The sequence below is a fragment of the Stigmatopora argus genome, chromosome 6 (assembly GCF_051989625.1).
Source record: "Stigmatopora argus isolate UIUO_Sarg chromosome 6, RoL_Sarg_1.0, whole genome shotgun sequence".
Classification (NCBI taxonomy): Eukaryota; Metazoa; Chordata; class Actinopteri; order Syngnathiformes; family Syngnathidae; genus Stigmatopora; species Stigmatopora argus.
The window spans coordinates 20,596,212-20,621,463 of NC_135392.1; the positions used below are offsets into that span (position 1 = coordinate 20,596,212).

Sequence of the window (25,252 nt, forward strand, 5' to 3'; positions counted from 1 at the left end):
TGTTTTGCAATATTGTTCATTCTTAGATTAAATAAAATATGATAAATAAACAACCTCAATGAATAAATAACAATTACATTGTAACAATATAAAACTTTTATAAAACACAGTACACATGTACACCGAGAGCTCAATCTTTACACTGTCATTTTATGTAATTTGCCTCTGGAAGTCCCCAAATTTCTTGTTTTAAAACTGAATTGTATGTTCTTTAATTGCTTACATGTCCGGTCCTGCTTTAAGTGTTCTCATCCTGTATAAACATTCATCCTGTGCATTATGCTAGGTTGCCAGCTTATACCATTTTTTTCTTTTTAATGTGTAGGCAGCTGCTTTAAAAGGCGATGGCTATGAAGGACATCCATCCCCTCACCCTACCGATGAAACATTTCAAAGACTCACTATTCTAAATGCTCTGAAGGTCTATAAACTGTTAAATATATATCAAGCGTGTACAGTGGTACTTCGACATACGAGTGCCCCGATACGAGAAATTTGAGTTACAAGTAAAATTTTGAGCAAATATTTATCTTGAGATACGAGTGGCGTATATACTACTACTCGTTGGCAAGTGGTCGTCCGTTATCCTATTGTGAGGACATTTGTGTGCATCATTTTGGGAATATTTTGAAGGGAATACAAAAGCAAACATATTGGTTGCATCTGAAAGTCAGGGTGGAAATTAGAATTACGTTTAGTGTAAGGATAGATTAAACTTAATTTTGAGTGTGTCTGCATCGTAATCCAAGTTCATTTAAATTTGTTTGTTATGTTACGAGCGCGTTGTCTATGTCCGTCTCTCTCCCCTCCGCAAAATCTGTCTATTTTTAATTATATTAAACACATTTTAGTAGTTTTAAACCACTAGTTATTTGTTACTTTGTTAATAGATGGCGAATTAGAACAAATCAAATCCAAATCAAATCAAAATCAAAAACCTTATTGTCATCATACACAGCTGCATATAATGAAATTGGTGGTGCTACTCCACAAAGTTTTCCCAGTTAAAAAAACATAAATAGTAATATAAAAGTATAAAAAGTCACATCCCGGCTCGGTAAATTCTAAAATATTGCACATAGGATATGGCACATTGTTATTGCACACCCCGAAGTTATTGCACAGAAGGGATTGCGTGTCGTGCTAATGCAAGTTCAGAGTCCTGATGGCTGTGGGAAAAAAACTGTCCTTATGTCTATTTGTCCGTGCTTTGTGAGACCTGTAGCGTCTGCCAAAGGGCAGCAGCTGGAACAGGTTGCAACCAGGGTGGTATTGGTCCCTGACAATGTTCCTGGCTCTGTTGAGGTAGCGAGGGCTGGCAATGTCATCCAGTGAGGGCAGAGAGCAGCCGATGATCTTCTGGGCAGTGTTGATCATTCTCTGCATGGCCTTTCTGTCTGCTGCCGTGCTTCCAGCGTACCACACTGTGATGCAGTATGCCAGGGTGCTCTCCACAGTGGCTCTATAGAAGGTTACCAGAAGCTTAGTGTCCATGTTGTTCCTCCTGAGTTCCCTCAGGAAATGGAGTCGTTTCTGGTCCTTCTTCACCACTGCTGTGGTGTTAGTAGACCAGGAGAGCTTGTCCGTGACGTGGACCCCCAGGAATTTGAAGGACCGGCCCCTGTCTACGCATACTCCATTTATGAGGAGTGGGGTCAGATCTGTGCTGCGTTTGCGAAAGTCCAGGATTATTTCTTTAGTTTTCGTGGTGTTTAGTGTGAGATTGTTCACCAAACACCACCAAGACAGTTTTTTGACCTCATCTCTGTAAGCAGACTCATCCCCCCCCTGAGATGAGTCCGACCACAGTGGTGTCATCGGCAAATTTGATGGAGTTAGACTGGTGGGTCAGTGTACAGTCGTATGTGTACAGGGAGTACAGAAGAGGACTCAGCACACAGCCTTGAGGGGAGCCAGTGCTCAGTGTAATGGAGGAAGAGAGGTGGGGACCAAGTCTAACAGTTGGTTAAGAAGTTCTTAATCCAGTTGCAGATGGAAGAAGATAGTCCAAGGTGGGAGAGTTTGTCAGCCAGAATGTCCGGTATTATAGTGTTGAAGGCTGAGCTATAGTCAATGAAAAGCATCCTCATGTAGTTCCCATGGTGCTCCAGGTGGCTCAGTGCTGTGTGTAGAGCTACGGCGATGGCCCTCCTCAGTGGACCTATTTGCTCTATAGGCAACTGGTGAGGGTCAACTGAGGGAGGGATTGTATCCCTGATATGGCTGGCGACCAACTTTTCAAAGCACTTCATGATGACAGGCGTAAGTGCAACAGGCCTATAATCATTCAGGCTGTCAATGGTTGGCTTTTTAGGGACAGGGATAATGGTGGAAGATTTCAGGCAGGATGGGATGATGGATTGTTGCAGGGAACAATTCAAGATCTTTGTGAAAACACCAGTCAGCACAGGCTTTGAGCACCTTCCCAGGTACTCCGTCAGAGCCAGCAGCCCTCCTGGTGTTCACAGTCCGCAGTACCTGTCTCATTTCATGTTCCTGAAGCTACAGTGTACTGCTGCAGGGTGGTGGTGGATGTGTTGAGACTGGGTCTGATTTGTCAGTCGCAAAGCGGGCAAAGAAACGGTTCAGTTCCTCTGCTAGTGAGGCATCTGCGTTAACAGACACATTATTGTCATTGTAATTGGTAATGTGTCGTATTCCCTGCCACATCTTCTTTGGGTTATTTTCTGTGAAGTGCTCCTCAATTTTCCTTGTATATGCTGCCTTGGCCTCGGCCTTTTTAATGCCTCTCTTCAGCTCTTCTCTGGCAGCGCTGTATTGTACCTTGTTCCCTGACCTGAGGGCGGTGTTACGGCATTTGATGAGTGCCTGTGTCTCACTGGTCATCCAGGGTTTTTGGTTAGGAAAAACCTGTATCCGTTTATTAACAGTGACATTGTTCCTGCAGTTTTTGATGTAGGAAAGTACAGTGTCGGTGTAGTCCTGGAGGTTGTGGTGTTCAAAAAGTTCCCAAATGGTGTGGGAAAAACAGTCCTGCAGCTGAGAAAGGGCGTCCTTGGGACATGTTTTTATTATCTTTATTTTTGGCCTTGTTAGCCTCCGGAGTGGGGTGTATGATAGGGTGAGGGACATGCAGAGATGGTCTGATCCAGCAAGGTGAGGGAGGGGTGTGGCTCTATAAGCATGTTTGATATTAGAATAACATGGTTTAGAGTTTTATCTCCTCTGGTGTGACACTTCACGTACTGGATAAACTTAAGCAGAACAGTCTTTAAACATGCTTTGTTGAAGTCACCGGCGACAATAAAGACTCCATCGGGGTGGTCAAGCTGCTGTTTGTTTATAGTCGCTAGCAGGAGGCTAAGTGCCGTGCTAACGTTAGCATCCGGTGGGATGTAAACAGCCATTACAATGAAAATCATTAGCTCTCTAGGTAGATAAAAGGGCCTGCACCGTACTGCCAAGAGCTCTAAATCCGGGGAGCAGTGAGTGTTAATGATCCTACTGTTGCAGCACCATTCGTTGTGTAAGTACACGCAAAGTCCCCCCTTGCTTTTCTCTGATAATTTTTTTGAACGATCATTTCGGAATAGCGTCCGGCTAGCTAGCGATACTGCGCCGCCGGGGATTTGCGGGTGTAGCCACGTTTCCGTGATGAAAATAATGTTGCAGTTCCTGACAAAGCTGTTGGTAGCAAGCTGAAGTTCCAAATCGTCCATTTTGTGGGTGATGGATCTGGCGTTGGTCAAGAAGATTCTCGGAAGCGGTGCTTGGTGTGTTTGCTTCCTTAGCTTAGCAGCTAGGCCCACCCGGCATCCCCGCTTTTGCTTTCTTTCCCTTCGCCGCCTTCGTCGTACTGAGTGAGCTGACTATCCACGGAGATCCCAGAGGTCTCGAGATGTCCTCCGGGATATTGTAGGTCCGTTGGTAATCTGTTGTGATGGATATATCGCATCTTCTCCCGAGAGTAATTAAATCCTGGCGACTGTAGAAAAAGTTTGCCTCGCAGATGTTAATAAATAACGATAAGATTAAGAAAACAAAACACCAAACTGGAGAGCATAGAGCCGTTGCACCCGTGCGCGCTGCCATCTTGCTCCAAAAATAAAAATGTTTTTCCAATCCAATATCCTGTTTTTTGTGTTTTTTCAGAGGGTTGGAACAAATTAATTTGTTTTTATTTCATTTCTTTGGGAAACGTTCGTTTGAGTTACGAGAAAATCGACATACGAGCTCAGTCCCAGAACGCATTAAGCTCGTATCTTGAGGTACCACTGTACTTTTTTTTTAAATGTAAAGTTGTTTGTCTTTTCAGCATGTAGAGTATAGTATTGGTTGTAAATGAAGCCATATGGATTTTTGGTTTAGTATATGGATTGAATTTTTTCACTGATCACCCCAAACCATGAAAAGACAAGGTATTTTTATATTTTCTTCGTTGCTTTATTTTTTTTCTCCCACAGCTGGCACAGGAAGCAAAGGTTCCCCTGAACGGTGTTCGTCTTTTCTTTGGTGTTAGTGAGAAGGTGAGGAAGATTTTGGAGTCCTACTTCCGACTGAGTTCCCCTCTCTTCTTCTCGCATTTGCATCTGGTGTGTCGAACTGCCATTAAGGGTATGTAAACTTTGCCTCTGATGCAAAGCCTTTTTAGTCATAATATATGTCAGAACATTATTTAGGGATGTGATCCAATGTACCTGGTTATTCGAGTATAACACGCAAAATTTTGTACCAAAAAACTTAAGCAAAGCTCGGTCGGGTGCACGACAATCTACTTTCTTTTTTAAGGTGATAAAAAATCTGTTTGGTGAAAGATTGATTAATATGACTTCAAAATTGGAAACAGAGCAAGACAGTGATTTTGGACCTGTTTGCTGATTTCAAAGGGCTCTTAGAAGGAGTAATAGTAGCTGGCTGGTTTGGATAAATTAATTGATTTTAGAATAAGCATAATTGCCCTAGGACTGGGGAGACATGGAGTGTTTTCAGTGCACGGAACACATTCCCTTTTCTGTCCTGGGCGGGTGGAATATGCTTGGTCATGTGTCATATCTATGACTTCTAGAATATTTACGGATTGCATAAGCATTGAACAATTGATGTCAATTAGATGAGGCTACTTTCAAGTGCTTTGAATCCATACAAATTAAGAGAATTCAGGCTTAAAATTTACAGACATTGCATTGCAATTGCAGGGTTAAATTCAGCTAAATGTTAGAGTACAAATCTAACGATTGGTAAAGACAATCTTTAAAAAAACAGGAAATTTACAATTCTCCAAGCTCCAAAACGTCTAACTAAGAAACAGTTTGTTGCTTTTGGGTTTGACTAACTGTGGTAGCGCATGGTTTCTAGATAACTTGGGGAATGTGGCTCCCATTTCTAAATCAAACTTGAGGAAATTTGGAAATTAGCTCTATTTTGCACTAGATGCCCGAGATCTAGCAGCCTTTCATGGCATAAAGCAAGTGCTAGTCTGTGGTCAACATTAGCTCTTCCAAATTATGAAATGTCAATCCCTGAGTAATGCAAAATTCTTTATGTAGATGGGATATCTAAGAGTTAATGGAATGGGGAAATCTCAAATAGGATACGATATATTGACCGCTCCTAAAATTTTAGAAGCAGAACTATTACCACCTCATTTCTATGCACAAACAGCTAAACTGATAGCATTAACAGGGGTGTATAACTTAAGGCAAAACAAGGAGGTTGAAATTAATACAAACGTTGTGTATATGTTTGTGTGTGTGTCTGTGTTTTCAATGAAAAAGAATTATTGCATTATTGGCAAACAAAGGGTTAATCACAGGTACTGTGCTGGCAGTCACGCATGCTGACTTACTGTTGCGACTAATGGCTGCAATTTCACTTCCAAAACAAATTTCTATTTGTAAATGTGTGGCGCACACATCTAATACATTAATTAACTATGTCCTTCGGGAATTGTTTTGCTGATAGGACAGCAAAGGGGTGGCTGCAGAGAACCCATTTGTGGGGATGGCAGTCTCCACTTGTGATGAAAATTAGCATGCCACCGATGTGTGGGGAGCGGCTCGACATCACAGTTCTGGGATTGACTATTGAATCCCGGGTGGGTTCCAAACTTACAGTTTGTGGAATGTGTGTTTTCTCAGACAATGTGTGGGTTTTCTCCGGGTACTCCAGTTTCCTCCCACAAATCAAAATTATGCATTCTAGGTCTGCTTGAACACTCTAAATTACCCCTGGTTGGGAGTGTGAGCATGAATGGTTGTCCGTCTTGTGTTTTTCATTGGCTGGCCACCGAGATATAATCAATCGATCAGATATTGAGGTGTAAAAGACTTGGGAATTTGGAATAAATCTCTGATATTGTCAATAAGCCCTTTTTGGGATGGCAGCGATAAATTATGGCGGAAATATTTTGTCAAATGACATTTTAATGAAAATTTAGAAGAAAAGTCCAAATTTGAAACTGAAGGTTTGGATGAACAAATACGATGCTCTGTGGAATGGGGATTTGTGAGCACTGAGGGAAAAACTAAATTTGTAGATAAGCTTTCTTGCGTGGGCTGCTATATTGACTCGTGGGAAGTCTCATGTCTCAAAAGGGGTGGGTTGGGCTGAGTGCAGTGCCACTATACAACTTTTGGGTTAATTTGTTTTCTAAACAAAATATTTTTAAAGGGATTGTTTGATCTGTGGCGCCCCGGCAGCTTGATTGGTTAGCACATCGGGCTCACAGCTCTGGGGTCCTAGGTTCAAATCCAAGTGGGTCTACCTGTGTGGAGTTTGCATGTTCTCCCCAGGCCTGCGTGGGTTTTCTCTGAGTACTCTGGTTTCCTCCCAGATTTTAAAGACATGTATGGTAGGCTGATTGGCTGTGATATGCTCCAGCACCCCCGCAACCCTAGTCAGGACAGAGCGGTTCCGAAAATGAATGAATGAATGTTTGATATGTGCTCCACATAATCCCCAGGGCAATACATGACCAAGGCGTGATCAATCCCCAAAATCAATAATTCAATTTCAAAGACTCCATATGGATATTATCAAATTAAATGGCAGTAGGAGTATTGTCGAATTGTTGAAATTTTCCGACAAATATCATTTGATAGACCATATAAATTGCCATTATTAAGTACGCAAAGGGAAGTAGATGACGAGGCTAATTTGGCTATTGTTAGGTTAAATAATATATAATAATATAAGACTAATAACCCTACCAGCTATTTTAGGAAATCTTTAAAGAAACGCATCAGATTTAGGTTAGCAGAAGGAGATTGTGCTTCCAAACAGAAAACGGAACTGAACCTGATTTCCGAAAATGTATTCAAGATGGCATTACTGGGAGAGTAAACATAAACAATGTTTTGCCTTCTCCACAATAAGACTACTGAAATTATCCTTTTCCTGGAAAAAAATATTTTCAGAATTCTCAAATGTAGTCCCATACAAAGCATCAGACTATGGGAAACAGTACGTATGGTACTTAACACTCCTCAATAGAAATTGGGGAAAGCTTGTTGCAGAAACTGGTCCAAATTGGCTAGCCTGGATGACACACACTTGTGTAAAAATCATTACACCACTGGTAAAATAAAGTCATACGGTGGTGGGAGTACGAATTCATGTTCAAATAGATAAACTAACTTGTGGAAAGTATCCGTGTCTGATGTTGTTCTAAGCCCATGGTCATCTGGGGAAGATCCTTTTTCCAAATTATACAATATGAAAAAAAACAGATATGCTATTGTAAAATTAAAATCTAAAATGACCATAAATTATTTTTTTCTGTAACAGTGATATTTCCCAAGCTGGCAATAATTGGTACCTGTTAATGGAAAGCGCAGCAACTACTATAAATCAAACCTGTATAACGACTGACATAATCGACTGTGTCCCCTGGGGAGTCGGATGAGGGGTAGTCCGGGAGTACGGGGTTCCGGAACCCCTGATCCGCAGGGTCCAGTCCCTTTAAGACCGGTGTCAGAGTCTGGTCCGCGTAGCAGTAAGTCGGATCCATTTCCAGTGGGGGTTGGACTCCGCCAGGGCTTCCCTATGTCACCAATTCTGTTCATCACTTTTATGGACAGAATATCTAGGCACTGCTGTGGCGTTGAGGGGTCTGGTTTGGCGGTCTGAGTATTGCATCCCTGCTTTTTGCATATGATGTGGTTCTGTCGGCTTCATCAAGCCGTGATCTCCAACTCTCGCTGGAACGATTCGCAATCGTGAGAATCAGCACCTCCAAATCTGAGACCATGTTCCTCAGCCGAAAAAAGGTGGCATGCCCTCTGGTCAGGGATCAGGTCCTTCCCCAGGTGGAGGAGTTTATGTATCGGGTCTTGTTCACGAGTAAGGGAAGAATGGACATGTACATACACAAGGACTGGTGCTGCAGGGAGACAACAGTTGGAACCTTCACGAGGTGTCTCCCGAGAGGCCGCCCGCCGCCGCCTGCGAATCCAACACAACCACCCAGAGCTGCCACCCAGGAACATGGCGCCCTATGTTTTTCATCCAGCCGGAGATGTCCGCCCTGCCCCACACCTCCGGTTACTCCTCCTAAGGGCAGGCGACTCACCTCAAATCCCTTGAAACTGCCCAACTGGAAGCAGCCCACGCCATAACCCACCACCTCAGGTCTACCCCCACCGAAGCAGTCCTACATGAGGCACATCTTACACCCCTCTCATCCCGCCTCAACTTACAAGCACTTCTTAAGGCGGATGCCTGGAACCAGCTGCCTCCTTCTGATCCCCGACACCGCCTCCTCCATGAAAACGTTAAAATGCGGTTACAAAAGAAGCCAGACTGGCGATCTTCGACCCTTCCCCGTCTTACCGCTCTTGAACTCCATACCCCTTGCACATACTCTTCCCATCCCTGCCCACCCTGGCTGAGGGAAACAGCAGACGGGCAGACATCAATCATCCTCAGTGACTGCAAATCGCTGGTCCAGCTATGGGAAACCCCCACACGCAAGACCCCGCCATTCGGAGACTTCAGGGTGACATCGCCCTTTTCCCTCCGCCTAAGCGACTACAGCTACTGTGGATCCCGGGCCACTGCAACATATGCGGTAACGACCTGGCCGATGCCCTAGCTAAACTTGGCTCGTCAGATGACCAAACCCATACCTCCCCGGACGCAGCCACAAGACGTGCCATCATCCAACGTGAAGATCGCACTCCCCTCTCCCACCCCCGCCTTTTGCAGACCTACACTACGAAAGTCACAGAGGAAGAACTTGCCCTATCGAAAGGAGACCTCACAGACCTGATTCGTTTCCGCAGTGGACACCACCCCCTGCTCCGCCGTTGGCTCCACCTTGTGGGGAAATCCGACTCGGATCGCTGCCGCCTGTCCGACGAGGAAACAGAGTCGTCTGAACACTTATGGCTCCGCTGTCCGGCCTTAATGACCGAACGCTACCATCGCGGCAACTCCCTGGATGAACTCATCCGTGTTCCAGTGGCAGCTCTAGCGCTGCTGAGGGTAATCCTCAGGTGCCTGAGGTGAAAAAGAAGAACTGGTGCTGCAACAGTAGGATAATTAACACTCACTGTTCCCCTGATTTAGAGCTCTTGGCAGGCCCTTCTATCTAGCTAGGGAGCGACCGATAGTAATTGTAATGACTGTTTACATCCAACCGGATGCTAACGTTAGCACGGCACTTAGCCTCCTGCTAGTGACTGTAAACAAATAGCAGCTTGACCACCCCGATGGAGTCCTTATTGTCGCCGGTGACTTCAACAAAGCATGATTAAAGACTATTCTGCCTAAGTTTATCCAGTGCGTGAAGTGTCACACCAGAGGAGATAAAACTCTAGATCATGTTTATTCTAACATCAAACATGCTTATAGAGCCACACCCCTCCCTCACCTTGCTGGATCCGACCATCTCTGCCTGTCCCTCACCCCCTCATGCACCCCACTCCGGAGGCTAACAAGGCCACAAATAAAGATAATAAAAACATGGCCTGAGGACGCCCTTTCTCAGCTGCAGGACTGTTTTTCCCACACCATTTGGGAACTTTTGGAACACCAGAACCTCCAGAACTACACAGACACTGTACTTTCCTACATCAAAAACTGTACAGACACTGTCACTGTTAATAAAAATCCAGGTTTTTCCAAACCAAAAACCCTGGATGAGCAGTGAGACACAGGCACTCATCAAATGCCGTAACACTGCCCTCAGGTCAGGGGACAAGATACAGCACTGCCAGAGCAGACCTGAAGAGAGGCATTAAAAAGGCAAAGTTAGCATATACAAGGAAAATTGAGGAGCACTTCACAGAAAATAACCCAAAGAAGCTGTGGCAGGGAATACGACACATTACCAATTACAATGACAATAATGTGTCTGTTAACGCAGATGCCTCACTAGCAGAGGAACTGAACCGTTTCATTGCTCGCTTTGAGACTGACAAATCGGATTCAGTCTCAACACATCCACCACCTTACAGCAGTACACTGAAGCTTCAGGAACATGAAGTGAGACAGGTACTGTGGACTGTGAACACCAGGAAGACTGCTGGCCCTGGTGGAGTACCTGGGAAGGTGCTCAAAGCCTGTGCTGACCAGCTGACTGGGGTTTTCACAAAGATTTTCAATTGTTCCCTGCATCCCATTCTGCCTGAAATCTGCCACCATTATCCCTGTGGCTAAAAAGCCAACCATTGACAGCCTGAATGATTATAGGCCTGTTGCACTTACGCCTGTGATCATGAAGTGCTTTGAAAAGTTGGTCGCCCGCCACATCAGGGATACAATCCCTCCCTCAGTTGACCCTCACCAGTTTGCTTATAAAGCAAACAGGTCCATTTAGGACGCCATCGCCGTAGCTCTACACACAACACTGAGCCACCTGGAGCACCATGGGAACTAGTTGAGGATGCTTTTCATTGACTATAGCTCAGCCTTCAACACTATAATACCGGACATTCTGGCTGACAAACTCTCCCACCTTGGACTATCTTCTTCCATATGCTGCTGGATTAAGAATTTAACCAACCGTCCACAAACTGTTAGACTTGGTCCCCATCTCTCTTCCTCCATTACACTGAGCACTGGCTCCCCTCAAGGCTATGTACTGAGTCCTCTTATATACTCCCTGTACACATACGACTGTACACCGACCCACCACTCTAACTCTATTATCAAATTTGCCGATGACACCACTGTGGTCGGACTCATCTCAGGGGGGATGAGTCTGCCTACAGAGATGGTCAACAAACTGTCTTCATGGTGTTGGGTGAACAATCTCACACTAAACACCACGAAAACAAAATAAATAATCCTGGACTTTTGCAACCGCATCAAAGATCTGGCCCCACTCCTCATAAATGGAGTCTGCGTAGACAGGGTCCAGTACTTCAAATTCCTGGGGGTCCAGGTCACGGACAAGCTCTCCTGGTCTACCAACACCACGGCAGTGGTGAAGAAGGCCCAGAAATGACTCCATTTCCTGAGGGTACTCAGGAGGAACAACTTGGACACTAAGCTTCTGGTAACCTTCTATAGAGCCACTGTGGAGAGCATCCTGGCATACTGCATTACAGTGTGGTACACTGGAAGCACGGCTGCAGACAAGAAAGCCATGCAGAGAGTGATCAACACCGCCCAGAAGATCATCGGCTTCTCTCTGCCCTCACTGGATGACATTGCCATCCCTCGCTACCTCAACAGAGCCGGGAACATTGTTAGGGACCCATACCACCCTGGTCACAACCTGTTCCAGCTGCTGCTCTCTGGCAGACGTTACAGTTCTCACAAAGCACGGATGTTAGGTTCACCATTAGGCATTCCCAAATGCACACACAAATAAAAGAGACAGGAGACAATCATCTGGGTTTTCTTGCAAGAGAGAATCAAACTGACTCATCTTTGTCCAGGTTCATTCTCTCGTTACACGCATCTTTTTCCTGTTTATTAGCTTCAAGGACCCTAGTTACAATGGATCTCAGCGCTCAAGGGAGGGGTGAGAAAATAGGATTGAGAAGTCAATAGAAGTTTTAGCTCTCAAAACAAATGAAGGTCATGTTGAGCCAAAGGTTCTTCTCCGCATTCTAGCAGTCTAAGATGATTCGACCTTCCTGTTGTTTGGTCTAACTAAGGAGCAGCATATACATGGTTGCAAGCAGATGTTCTAAAATGACTTTTCTAATGTTAATAAGCTAAGTAAAGCAAAGCATTCTTAATTGCGAGCAGATGTATAATAATGTAAGACTAATAAGCCAAGTAAAGCAAAGCGTTCTTTATTGCGAGCAAATATAAAAGGCTAATAAGCTAAGTAAAGCAAAGCGTTCTTCATTGCGAGCAAATATGTAATAATGTAAGACTAATAACCCTAACATTCCCCCCTGTTATTATATATTTGTACTTAATCCCATAATTTTTTTTATGACAAATACAAATACACTTGGGGAAAGTCTGTTGTCTCGATCTTTACCCGAATTCACCTTACTTGCATGTCTGGTCTGAAAAAGGAAAAACACAATCATTCTCGTCCAACTCATTTTCATAATTTGCATAATCCTGGCCATCGATGTTATCACCAGTAGGCTGTCTAATAAGCATATACAATTCTTGCAATTTGGAATTTGTTAGAGCAATTGCCCTAACCATAAGTCGGTTTAGCAAAGAGCGTAAGCAGGGGATAAGACAACACCCACACATTGACAAAGTATTAGCCAAAACAGCCATTGATATCACCTCGGTGAAGGCCATTTTTTTTTACACTTGCCGAAGGTCTTATCCCACCAGTCTGCCCAGGCGGATAGTTCCACACCTAAGTGCCTCTTCGTTTCCGGTTCAAGGTCTGCAGGCCTTAAACGGCTCTGGTTAGAGACCGACGTGTCGTTGAGTGCAACATTTCCAAACATTGCACACGCCCCCTGCTCCACCAAGAGCATATCAACCGTCAGAAGCATATCAACTGCTTTGTGGTCCTGGAAAGCCATGAGACTGGTAGCTGCCAGCTGTTCCTTCATTGCTGCAAATACCTGCTCAGCATAATTTCTTTTTTTGGACATTGTAATGGATGTTGTTCACCCTATTCATATTTTTATTTGGCGTAACCCAAAGAAAAATAAACTCCTGCTGCAATTTGGCCAACCAACCCATACGTCTGTTTGCCATCCCTCGATGAGGCTCAACGTCGTCGAGAGAGGCCAGCCGCCGCACCGAAATTCTGATCCACCAATTGAATCTCCTTGACTGTAAAACATACTGGTAAAAACAGTGAAAGCACATAGTCCTGTTTCTTTTTGACAGGATTTATATAATTTATTTGCACCACTTCACCACCATAAGCCAAAACGTGGAATCAGTGGCGCAGTTTGTCTTGGACAATGGGCACACCATGTCTCATCTACCGCACCCAGATTCAGACCATGCCCTGTAAGGTTCAAACAGGTAAAGTTAGCACAGTGGAAAAATTGGCTTGTTATTCACTGCTTTCGCAACAGGATAGACACAGTTTCCTTTTGTTCCTTTTCTTTACAAGCAAGACCCGTGTTTTTTCTTTTGTAAGAACACTTTCCCCAAAGAATGGTGATTGAGGGAGTTGTTTTTATATCCGATCGTATTTTCCCTCGTCTGGTCATTTGTTTTAACCCTTTGTAAGAAGGTTGATTCTCAATTGAAACGCTTTCACCTTTTTTGGCATATGGAGACAATAAAACCAATATAAAAGAGTTCCCTATGGTTTATGGCATTGCTCGCTGAGCAATAATCTTTCCAATCAATATTGGAGTGGTTGCCATTTCGTTTTATTACATCAGAAAGTTGTTCTCATCCGTCTCCTCAAACGTTTCAACCGAGAGAACCTTCTTACAGTGCAAAAGGCGGATCAACTGCCCCCTATTTTCATGTCTGCTGGTTGGTCAGCAACACTTGGTATGGACATTCCCACTTTGGGTCGTGCTAGTGCTTCTTCTTTATACTGCGTGTTGAGCACCCAGGCTCCTGGCACCACCGTTGGTCCAGTCCGTTTCCTGTTGTGAAGCAGTCTCCTTCTGCTAACCCAAATTCAATGCATTTCCTTAAAGATTTTCTCTTTTTATGTAGTCAGCCAGATTAGCCTCATCTAGTTCCAATCGTGCAGTGAATAAAGGCGATTTGTATGGTCTACCAAATAGGATTTTCATATGTTGTTTTCCGGTTGAACTCGTTATGTACGTGCAGTGATTTCATAACGAGATATGGAACCTTTTGTCAATCCAGCCAATTATTTTGTTAACACAATTTGGGTGCCATTATCACTATAAATCAATGGTTCTTTGGAATTTCAAATCGTGCACTGATATTCCGAGCACAGGTTAAGCATGCTCTGGAACCAACTTAACCCTATAGGGTTGTGTAGTGGCACCGTACCAAGGCCACCATCCCCCCTGTCGGGACATAGGACTTGCCATGACTCAATATGGCAGCTCACCCAAGCAAGCTGATGTACAAATTTGTTTTTTGTTTTTGTTTTTTTCTCAGTGCTCCCAAATTCCCCATTTCGCAGAGCAGATTATTGTTCCTCCACGTCAAGTTTCACATTTCGAGTACTGCTGCTGCATTCTCAACAAAAATTTCATTTTACGATTTTTTTCTCCATAATTTGTCGCGCCATCCCTGAAAAAGGGCTTATTGGCAATTTCAGAAATCTATTTCAAATTTCCAAATCCTTTTCCACCTTGATATCTGATCGATTGATTATATCTTGGTGGCCAGCCAATCAAAACACAAGAAGACAGACAAACATTCACGCTCACACTCATAATTAGGGGAATTTAGTGTTCAACCAGTCTAGCATCCATAATTTTGGTTTGTGGGAGAAAACTGGAGTACCCAGAGAAAACCCACAAATTCTCGAGGACACCATGAATACTCCACCCGGTTTTCATTAGTAGATCTTAGAACCGTAAGGTTGATGCGCTAACCACTAGTCTTTCTATTTGGGTCGTTTACCCATACATCAGTGGTCCGCAAATTTTTATCACAGGTGGAAACCGCCATCCCCAGTGGGGCTTCTTGGTAGTTCACCCCCTTTTGCTGTCCTATCAGCAATAATCATTCCCAAAGGAAATAGGTAATTAACGTATTTGATATGCGCGCCACACATCTACAAATATACATTTGTTTTGGAAGTTCAATTGCCGCCGTTCGTTGCCCTAGTCAGTCAGCATGAGCAACTGCCATGCGAGTGGCTGTGATTAACTCTTTGTTTGCCAATAATGCAATAACGGAAAAACTGTGACACATTGAAACACACGCACCCCCACACAAGTATATTAACCGTTTGTAAAAAAAATTAACCTAAATGTTTTGCATTAAGTTATACACCTCCGTAAATGCTATCAGTTTAGCTGTTTGCACATAGAATTGAGGTGGCAATAGTTTTGCCTCAAGTTTTTTTTAGTAGCAGTCAATGTGTATCGTATTCCGTTCGAGTTTTGCCTATTTCATTTATTGTTAGACAACCCGTCTATTAAAGCATTACTCAAAGGTTGGTATTTCATAATTTGGAGGTGCTATTTTTGACCATAATTCCGGCACTTGTTTCATACCATGAAAGGCCCCACCAGATTTTGGGCATCCAGTGCCAAATAGAGCCTATTTCCAAATGTCCCTTGAATTTGTTTTAGAAATGGGATTCACATTCCCCAAATATCCCAGAACTCATGCGCCAACGCATTTTGTCAAACCCAAAGCGACAAACAATCTGTTTCTTAGCCAGATTTTGGAGCTTGGAAAATTGTGCATATCCCATTTATCTAAGATTGTCCTTGCCTCGTTATCTTTGTAAAATTTAGCTGCATTAACCCCATAATTGCAATGCCAAGTTTGTAAGCTTTAAGCTAAAGTTCTCTTAAATTTTATGCCTTTAAAGCAATAGAAAGCAACATCATTTGGTTGTCATCAATTGTTCGATGCTTAAGCAATCCGTAATACAGTGGTACCTCGACATACGATCGTAATCCGTTCCGAGACTGAGATCGTATGACGAGGCCCTCTTTTTCCCGCGCATGCGCGTTGTGTGTTTCCTGGTCTGAATAACTCATTCGGTGCTCGTAGATATTGTTATACACGAAAGATATGCAAAAAAGATGCGACCAAGCCAGGTTCCATGGCCACCTGGCTTGGTCGCATCACGAAATTTTGATCGCATGACGGGCAAATTTTTCGATCAAAATTTCCGTCGTAAGACGAGAATATTGTATGAGCGGTCGTATGATGAGGTGCCACTGTATTCTAATAGTCATCAATATTACCCACGCCAAAGCATATTTCACCCACTCAGGACAAAACAGGCAATGTCTTCCGTGCACTGAAAACACTCCATGCCTCTTCAGTCCTAGGGAAATTATGCCTATCCTAAATCAATTATTTTATCTAAACCAGCCAGGTACAATTTACCTAATTATTTGGATGAATGCCATTTCTGCATTGTTATTTTCATTTTTGATATCATTAACAACCAAATAATTCTTAATACTTACCGTATTTTCACGACTATAAGGCGCACATAAAAGTCTAAAACTTTCTCAAAAATAGACAGGGCGCCTTATAATCCAGTGCGCTTTATATATGGACCAATACTAAAATTGTTACCACGATAAAATAAAATAAATCAGTCGATAGGACAACTACGGCAAGCAGCCCCCGACTCTACTATTTTCCCATAGATAAAGTACTGCGCAGTGACTGCTGGGATATAGAGTTCTTCAATACACCCAGTATGACGGCGAGCACACTAATTTGGTGCTGGCCATCATTTCGGCTGTATTTACAAAAGAAATCCTCCCGCTAGATGTTGGCGTCAACGGAGCTAGACTGCGATATATATATATATTATATATATTAACTCGGAGCTTTCCGTCATTCCCGGAGGCTTGAGAACTACAACCGCTGGACATCGGCATCAAACAGGCTTTCAAAGCAAAGTTGCGAGCAGCATGGGAGCAGTGGAGAAGGGACCCGGTGTTTTGGAAGACTCATTTGGGCAATTGTTTAAATCGGACACAGAAAAGGAGGACTTTGATGGATTTGTGGGTGATGATGGCGTGAGTAAGTTGTAAAATGTCTAAATAAAGTACAACCAAACTCAGTTTTGCTTCCGTTGCCTTTTTAAAAACGTGTTTTTAGCATGTGGGTGTAGCGTGCACGAACTATATATCCCAGCAGTCACTGCGCACCGGAACCCGGAAATAGGCTGCTTCCGGTAGCCAGCGCTATTGCGTTTCGATGTTCATCCATATATAATATATATGCGTCTAAGAAAACGGTGCGTCCTTTGTGTGTTTAAAATACAGAAATAGCACTCGTTACTGACACTTTGGCTAAAAATACGATGCGCCATATAGTCGGGAAAATACGGTAATATCTCATTCGCACATCAAACCCATATTGCTAATTCACCCAAGGATAGCTAATCACTGGCTAGTTCCTTACTGCAATCGACTCGTCTTACCCCCACCAAGGAGACGATGTTTACTTAAGATAAGAGCCATTTTCTGTAGCTCACTGTTACCACAATTAATTCCTACAATTAAATTAGAGAAAATAACCTTCTACTAGGCATTTCCTAATGACAAATTTTAGTGTTTAATAAAGGACCCACAAATTGTCACCAATATGTCATAATATTGTAAATTTTCTCATCCCTTTTTCTCTAACCAGCTAATCTCTTATGTTAAAGTATTTTGAACAAACCAACCATTCAAAAACTATTAATAATTTTTATCCTCCAAATGCTAGTTTTCTTTCATTAAGAGCACTTCAAAATCAACAAATTGGTCAAAAATGTCTATCTTGCTCTATTCTCAATTTCGAAGCCAAACAAACCAATCTTTTATCAAACCGATTGTCTAACACCCTGAAAGACATTTTTTTTTTAAATCCGAAAAATGTGAAAGTAACCGCAGAACCCTGCATTTCCTGCAGACCATGTTTTGCTCTTATTCTGAAATGTTTAATGGAAGCACGCTCTGGGCCGCTAACTGTGAGCTTTAGACTTGGTGCAAAAGCACAATTTCTCCTCTCACACACACACACATCTTATCTCCTTGTTTTACTCTGTTTACAAATGCCTCCCCAGCGAGGTATCATGTTTGAAATGTCACTTTTTTAGCTGTGAATATTGCATTTAGATTAGACTACCATTAGTCCAAAATAAGCTAAATTAATTCCTCAACCAGTATCCAAACATATCACAATTATTTGCCGAGACCCCATAATCTCAAAATATGCTGCAAGCACAACTTTACCCCATAGCAAAAAACATTTTTGCACACACAAGTTTGCTTCAGCAACCCCAAGGGCCAATTGATGTAATGTCTTCACGGAAGGGGTCCAATTGTTTTTTAACCAAATTTTCACATGGAGGGAGTTCATGTTTTCAATACTCTCCCGCGTCTCAATCAAATCAGCAGCCCCAGGTAACAGGACGCTTCCCACCGTAGTCGGCGCATTATTTGGCAAGTCTAGAGTATAATAAAAGAATGCAGGTTGGCAACCCTGCAAAACATTTAATTGGCCATTCTGAATTTATTTTCGTCTTTTAACCACCATCTTCCCGCTAGCGGATGGGATCAAAGCCAGGTCAAGCTGCAATAGGCCATCTCATCCCAGTAAATTGACGAGGACATTGAGGTACTATTAACACAGACATTTTACACGTCTCTTCATTCGGATCTCTTATACAAACCGGAATGTTTCCGAAACAGCGGTATCCTGACCACCTGCCGTTGTCACAAAGACCCTCCACTTTGTATGCCTAGCACCTGGAATATCCATTTTAATTGCAGTTTTACAAGCTCCAGTATCAGACGAAAAATCTAATTGAATTCCATTCACGAAAAATGTAATCTCAAGTTTAACCAAATCAAATGCCAGTATTTCTACTAAATTTAGCTCAACATTTCCATATTTAAAGTCTTCGTTCAATTCATTTCGTGCAGGCATGCCGGCGAGTCATGCCGATTAGGCCTCGTTTTTAGAGGCCTTCTTGTTTGGGCAATCACATGATATATGCCCCAAATCTCTACAAACCCAGCACGCAGCATTTTTGAAAACTCAATTTCTGTTTAATTTCCTCATTTCTTTTCCCCCAATCTCTTGGCTAACATTCTTACGCTCTCGCCACCTATCTTGGTAAAAAATTCTCCTTCAGTCGAGGAGGCCCCGCTCTTCTTTTTTTTTTTTTTTTTTTTTACACAACGGACCCGTCTCAACACCCTCCTTTCTGTGGAACAAGCCGTCTCGCTCTTTTCAACATGCTCATTCCCACTCAGCTCAACTTTCTTTGCATTTCCATCGCACCTTATTTTGCCATCAAAAAACAATCTTAACATTTCCATCGCAACGTTTTTTGCCATCAAGAACCCATAATTGGTATCATCATATCCATCCTTCTCCATTTTATATAGATTACCCCTACACTTAGTGTGTATTTATCCTGCAGGTCTACTATTTTATGCATATTAAGCTGGCCAGCAAACCCATATTTGTTTATCCATAAGTTTGTGTTTAACCCTTGAAGTGGTTTGATTTTCAACAAATTTCCAATCTTTACACGGCAGACGCTGTTTTGGATCGTCTTCACTAGCCGCTTTATTATTCAAGCTCCCCATTTTGAAGTAAGTTGGTGTGCAATTAGGTAGTCATTTTCTTTTTTTCCCCCACCTTCGTTTGTTTTCCTTAGGTTATCACTACACACGCAACACACAAGTATGCCCTCCCACTCCCGGTATACTTTCGGGGTTTAAGTACCTACCGGCCCACAGTACAGGACACCGACGCCCTAAGTTTTATAGACTCATGCTCTGTCTCTCACCTGTTAGGGACTAGTATTCACAGGGTTTTATCGTCGCCGTCCCCAGGATGCAAGTCCACTTCTCAAAATGGACCTTCACATGCAATGGTCTTTCCCCGCGTTCGGCAACCGTCAACAAATGCAAACATTCATGTGGCTCACCAGAGATGTCTTCAGATGTTAGTAGGATGGGTCTTCAACCGTCGTGAACCCAGGCGCTCATCTGAAAATCCAGCCCGCAAAGGGTTTTAGATGCCGTGGCCACTGTCTTTCCCAGATGTCGACCAAGCGCCCGGATTCCTTCGGTATGTGTACTCCCAGGCTCGAAGGACCAATATGTTAGGTTCACCAATATGCATTCTCAAATGCACGCACAAATAAAAGAGACAGGGCACAATCATCTGGGTTTTCTTGCAAGAGAGAATCGAACAGACTCGTCATTGTCCAGGTTCATTCTCTCGTTACACGCATCTTTTTCCTGTTTATTAGCTTCAAGGACCCTAGTTACAATGGACATCTCAGCGCTCAAGGGAGAGGTGAGAAAATAGGAGTGAGAAGTCAATAGAAGTTTTAGCTCTCAAAACCAATGATCTTGACCTGATGTTCTTCTCCGCATTCCAGCAGTCTAAGATGATTCGACCTTCCTGTTGTTTGGTCTAACTAAGGAGCAGCATTTACATGGTTGCAAGCAGATGTTCTAAAATGACTTTTCTAATGTTAATATTTTAGAATTTACCCTGCCAGGACGTGACTTTTTATATTTTTATATTACTTATTTATGTTTTTACTGGGAAAACTCACTTTGTGGAGTAGCACCACCAATTTTGTTATACGTATATGATGACAATAAAGGCTTTTGATTTGATTTGAAAACTGCCCTTCGCAGCCGTAATAATGGGAGACGTAAAACCTATCTTTGTCTGCCAGAGCCCATTCTACCAGGAGCCAAAGAAGGTAAATTTATATCCCCCTTCTCGGGGGATATAATCTACCTTCTTTTACAAAAGCCAGCCCTCTCCAAATAGCCTTTGGCAAGTTTATAGGGGAGGGCAAAATAAAAAGGTTGCTCCAGAGAAACGTTAGCGGGGCAGCCGCTCACTCGAGCTAGGGAGCGATATCCTCGCTCAAGAAGAATGGAATCAATTGTTCGTTGAATCTGGTGATGATGAATCAGACTTGAAAATTTTTAAATATTATGACGATGAATTAGACTTTGAGGATTTAAAATTGTGAATTCCACTTTAGTACAGGCGCTCCCCTACTTACGAACATACGACTTACGAACAACGGTACATACGAACATGTCTGCAAATTGCGTTTATGTCGAAACATGTTCGTAAGTTCGATTTTGTATTGCGCGTAGTGCTTCTTTCCGCTGCTAATACCGACGCCTGGCGCTGTGAGCGCTCAGCTCACCCAGCATTCACCTTCCTCTGCCCAGTTCGTTGCAGTGCGTAAGTTTCATAAGTGCGTGACGTATCTCCAGTGCGCAAAGAACCTTTTTCATTTTTATCATAAAATATCTCGTGCAGCCATTATTCAATATGGTTGGTGAAAAGCGAAATGCTTCTAGTGAGGGAGTTGCAAGGAAGAGGCAAGCCATTTCATTTGAAACGAGTGGCAATAATAACGAAGCTTGATGCGCGTGATAGTGGTGAGCATTGCACGGTCATACAACTTGAATCATTCGACCGTCAGTACCATTTATAAACAGAAAGATCGAGCAGCAGGACCCAAATATTGAACGTTGCACAAGGTTTGCAAATCAATTGAATGATGCCATACAGTGCTACCGCATCATTTATGATGAAAAAAAGAAGAAAACTGTGCAATCGTCGTTAGATCGCTTCTTTCGGCCAGTTTCTAATACATAAATCTCTCTCTCTCTCTATACAGTACTGTACATATTCTCTCCATTTTATTAAATGTTTTTTCAGTACAAACCAATGCGTGCTACTTATACAAGCCTTAAACATACACATGCACTTATATAAACCTTCAATATACTTATATAGGCCTTAAACATAAATTATAATACAAAATATAGCACTGAATCAACTTACAAACAAATTCAACTTATGAACAATCGCTCGGAACCTACCTCGTTCGTAAGTAGAGGAGCATCTGTATTGTTTTTATACTGATAGATTGTTTTACCAGGTATCCGTACCATATGTTGTGAATAAATGTTTTGTCTTGGCGACGTGTTTAGCGTTTGCCAGTTACCAGTTGAGGTGCAATCCTTGGTGTGAGCTGAAACAAAAATTATACAAATTTTCAGTCACAAACTATGGGTGCACGTTATACACGGGTACACGTTATGCTCGAATAAATACGGTACCTCACTTTTGCACTGTTTGGATTCATTTGTCTGATCAGAAATGAGGTTACATGGGCAAGCAGTAACACAGGTGTTCTTTTTGTTATTCAGAGAAAAAAGAAACACCAAAAAAACTCAACCACTCGGCTAGTGATGGCAACTGTCTGCTGGTTTCAGAGCTCAATGAGTGTTTAAAGGACCCGCTGGCATACACACATCAGGATTACAGGTAATTTTCACAGTAGGTTGTCATATTCCTGATGCGCTGTAAGCCGATGCTTGTGTTTTAAATTCATCCTCATGTCCCTTTTGTCTTTACAGTGCAATACTGTACCTGAATGATGATTTTGAAGGAGGAGATTTTTTTTTCACAGAACTAGATGCTAAAGTAGTCACGGTATTAAATCCCTTTCGCCTGACTTAACATTTTAATTTCCAGATGTGCTGGTATCCATTTGTCATTACTGATTTCTCTAGGCTGTGGTGCGTCCACAGTGTGGCCGTGTGGTTGGATTTGGAACAAGAAAGGAAAACCTACATGCTGTGAAAGATGTCACAAAAGGACAAAGGTGTGCTGTTGTACTGTGGTTCACCTTGGATCCAGTTCATGAGGAAAAGGTAAAACCTTCTCTATATAAAGTGTAGGTATTCTACATTCTTTACACGTTCATATTTTCTATTGCTTTCTAGGAAAGAAAGCAAGTTCAGCGTTTGTTGCAGAGTCTCTCCACCCCTTTTTTGCCCGACTTTGACCTAAAAGATGAACTGACTGACAAGGGGAAGTTAGATGGAGAGGCTGAAGACGTAGGCCAAATTAACACATACAACATACCACAAACAGCTAGGATGAAGACAAATAGGATAAAACCTATTGACATAGAAAGAGAAACTAAAGTGGAGCAGTTAAACAAAGAGAAACTCAAGGATGCAGTTAAAAGGGATAGAAAAAGAATTTCAGGCTTTCAGAATGGGAAGGATGAATTGTAATAAAATATTAACGGAAATATTTTTTTTCCACTGTTTGTTCTTTGTGAAAATACAGTCATGTTTGAAAAGTCTCTGAGTTTAATTATTGGGTTGGTGTATTATTATTACACAGTAACTTTGATATGCTTCCCATGAAAGCACTTTTCCTGGCTGTGTGCTTCGGTTCATTGTTATGTTGGGAGACCCTGTTACGACCCATCTTACTCTGCTCTAATTGAGGGAAGGAGGTTGTTCTGCAAAATCTCATAATACATGGCACCGGTCATCCTCTAGTTAATTCAGGAGTTGTCCTGTCTCATATGCAGAAAAACACCCCAAAGCATGATGCAATGACCCCCATGCTCACAATCACTTCTACCAAAAAAATAAACAAAGAAAATAGTGCTCAAGTCCATTTTTTTGTTTATTCTCAACTATATCTTTGACTTTAATCGCAATTGTGCCGTTTCTTAGCTCAAATGCCATATAAAATTTTACTCCGTACACAGTACATTTATTCAACCCTTGGATCAAATCTTACTGTCATGCGATCTACCAATAGTTGCCTACCTTGGCAATCGACATAATGAGCATCCCTGTTTTAAAACAAAACGCTCACACTGAGTATACAAATATACAACTACCATATTTACTTGCATATAACCCGTATTTGTCGCAAAAAAATGATGACTGAATCGAGTGTACGGCTTACATGCGCATAAAAAGACGACATGCACCTAACTGAAAGGTGACAAAGACAAAACACCATAACGCAGGACAATGCAGCCGATACGGTCATTTATTTCAAAATAGAGGAAAGATAGACAGATCAAATGTTAAACAATTTTTTTTTGACGTCAATGAATAAAATTAAAGAAAAAAATGTATCTTGCATAAAACATGAAAAAACTGACTTGTGCCTCTCACTGCTCGCTCAGGGCGTCTCCATCTTACCGTAGTAAAACGTGCTCTTACTGGCCAGACGCGAGTAGCCTAAATACATCTGTTCTTATTGTTTACCATGTCAGCTCATCCCAGAAGTTATTGAGGCTGATGGAAAGTCTTGTGGTCGAATGTTAAAATATCAACCTTGATACCTGCAGAATGTGTATCTCATGCTATTATTGCACCCAGAGACTTGGTGAACACTATACCCGCTACTGACACCCTTCCTGGTTGTGCTTACATTACTTCCGTTTTGAATTTGTCTACGTACAGGCAACACCCTTTCAGTTTCGGAACACATAAATGAAATGATAGTACATTTGTGATTATGAAATAAAACAAAATTCTGCTTTGATTTTTTCTTTTTCTTTCTTGTTCGAAAGTGACAACTATTGCAGTAATATGAATCATTGAAAAAAAATCAAGATATTTCGACATTAGAAGCAATTTGGCCGCCACAACATCTTAAACTTCTGGTAAGAAAATGATAATTTCTGTCATTAAAAAGCATCGGGTTCTCATCTCACTTATTTCTTTTTTCAAATGGAATAATTTGATATTTTGCATTTACAAAGACAGGCATATTAACTTATGGTATTGACCCTAATAATATGCATTTGATTCATACGGTATCTCAGAAATACCACGTGCGGTGATTTTTCTTATTTGTACTCCCTAATAAAAACCCGGTTTTTATTCTTTTTTATCCGGTTTTTAAAACCGTGAATATGGAGGTGAAAATTGTTAATCAGGGGGCGGCTTACACATGGGAAATTGTAAAATTCAACCATTTTAAGGCAATTTTAAGGGGGTGGCTTATACGCGGGGGGCGGCTTATATGTGAGTAAATACGGCACACAAGTACAATTATCAATAAGTATAGTTATTACATGTGATTTTCTGTTTTTTTTTCTCCATTCTGTCTCTCATGGTTGAGGTTGACCCATGTTGACAATTACCGTATTTTGCTGTTTAATATACCCGGGTATATTAAACGGCAGGGGTGTATTAAATGGCGCACAAACAGGAAGGTATGATCCACTACGCACTCTTTATGCCGTGACGGGGTGCCTTAACGTTTTGCAGACTACCTGTACAGTGGTACCTCGACATACGATCTTAGACCGTTCCGGGACTGAGATCGTATGTCGGGCTTTTCGTAACTCGAGCGGACGTTTCCCATTGAAATGAACTAAAAACAAATTAATTCGTTCCAACCCTCTGAAAAAACACCAAAAACAGGATATTGGATTGGAAAAAATGTT

At 42.2% G+C, this 25,252-nt stretch overlaps 1 protein-coding gene across 3 annotated transcripts in view; it reads left to right on the forward strand.

The window, feature by feature from the left end:
- The window catches only part of p3h1 (prolyl 3-hydroxylase 1), an 87,667-nt gene extending 64,215 nt beyond the window's left edge, over positions 1-23,452 (forward strand). For 2 of the 3 annotated variants that reach the window (XM_077602704.1, XM_077602707.1), the window contains exons 10-15: positions 326-421; positions 4,425-4,575; positions 22,188-22,305; positions 22,398-22,473; positions 22,554-22,694; positions 22,767-23,452. In XM_077602704.1, the coding sequence (XP_077458830.1) occupies positions 326-421; positions 4,425-4,575; positions 22,188-22,305; positions 22,398-22,473; positions 22,554-22,694; positions 22,767-23,063 (879 nt within the window). In that variant the 3' untranslated portion in view covers positions 23,064-23,452. The remainder of the gene's footprint in view (positions 1-325; positions 422-4,424; positions 4,576-22,187; positions 22,306-22,397; positions 22,474-22,553; positions 22,695-22,766) is intronic. The other variant, XM_077602706.1, reaches the window with a different exon arrangement.
- Positions 23,453-25,252: the final 1,800 nt, after the last annotated feature.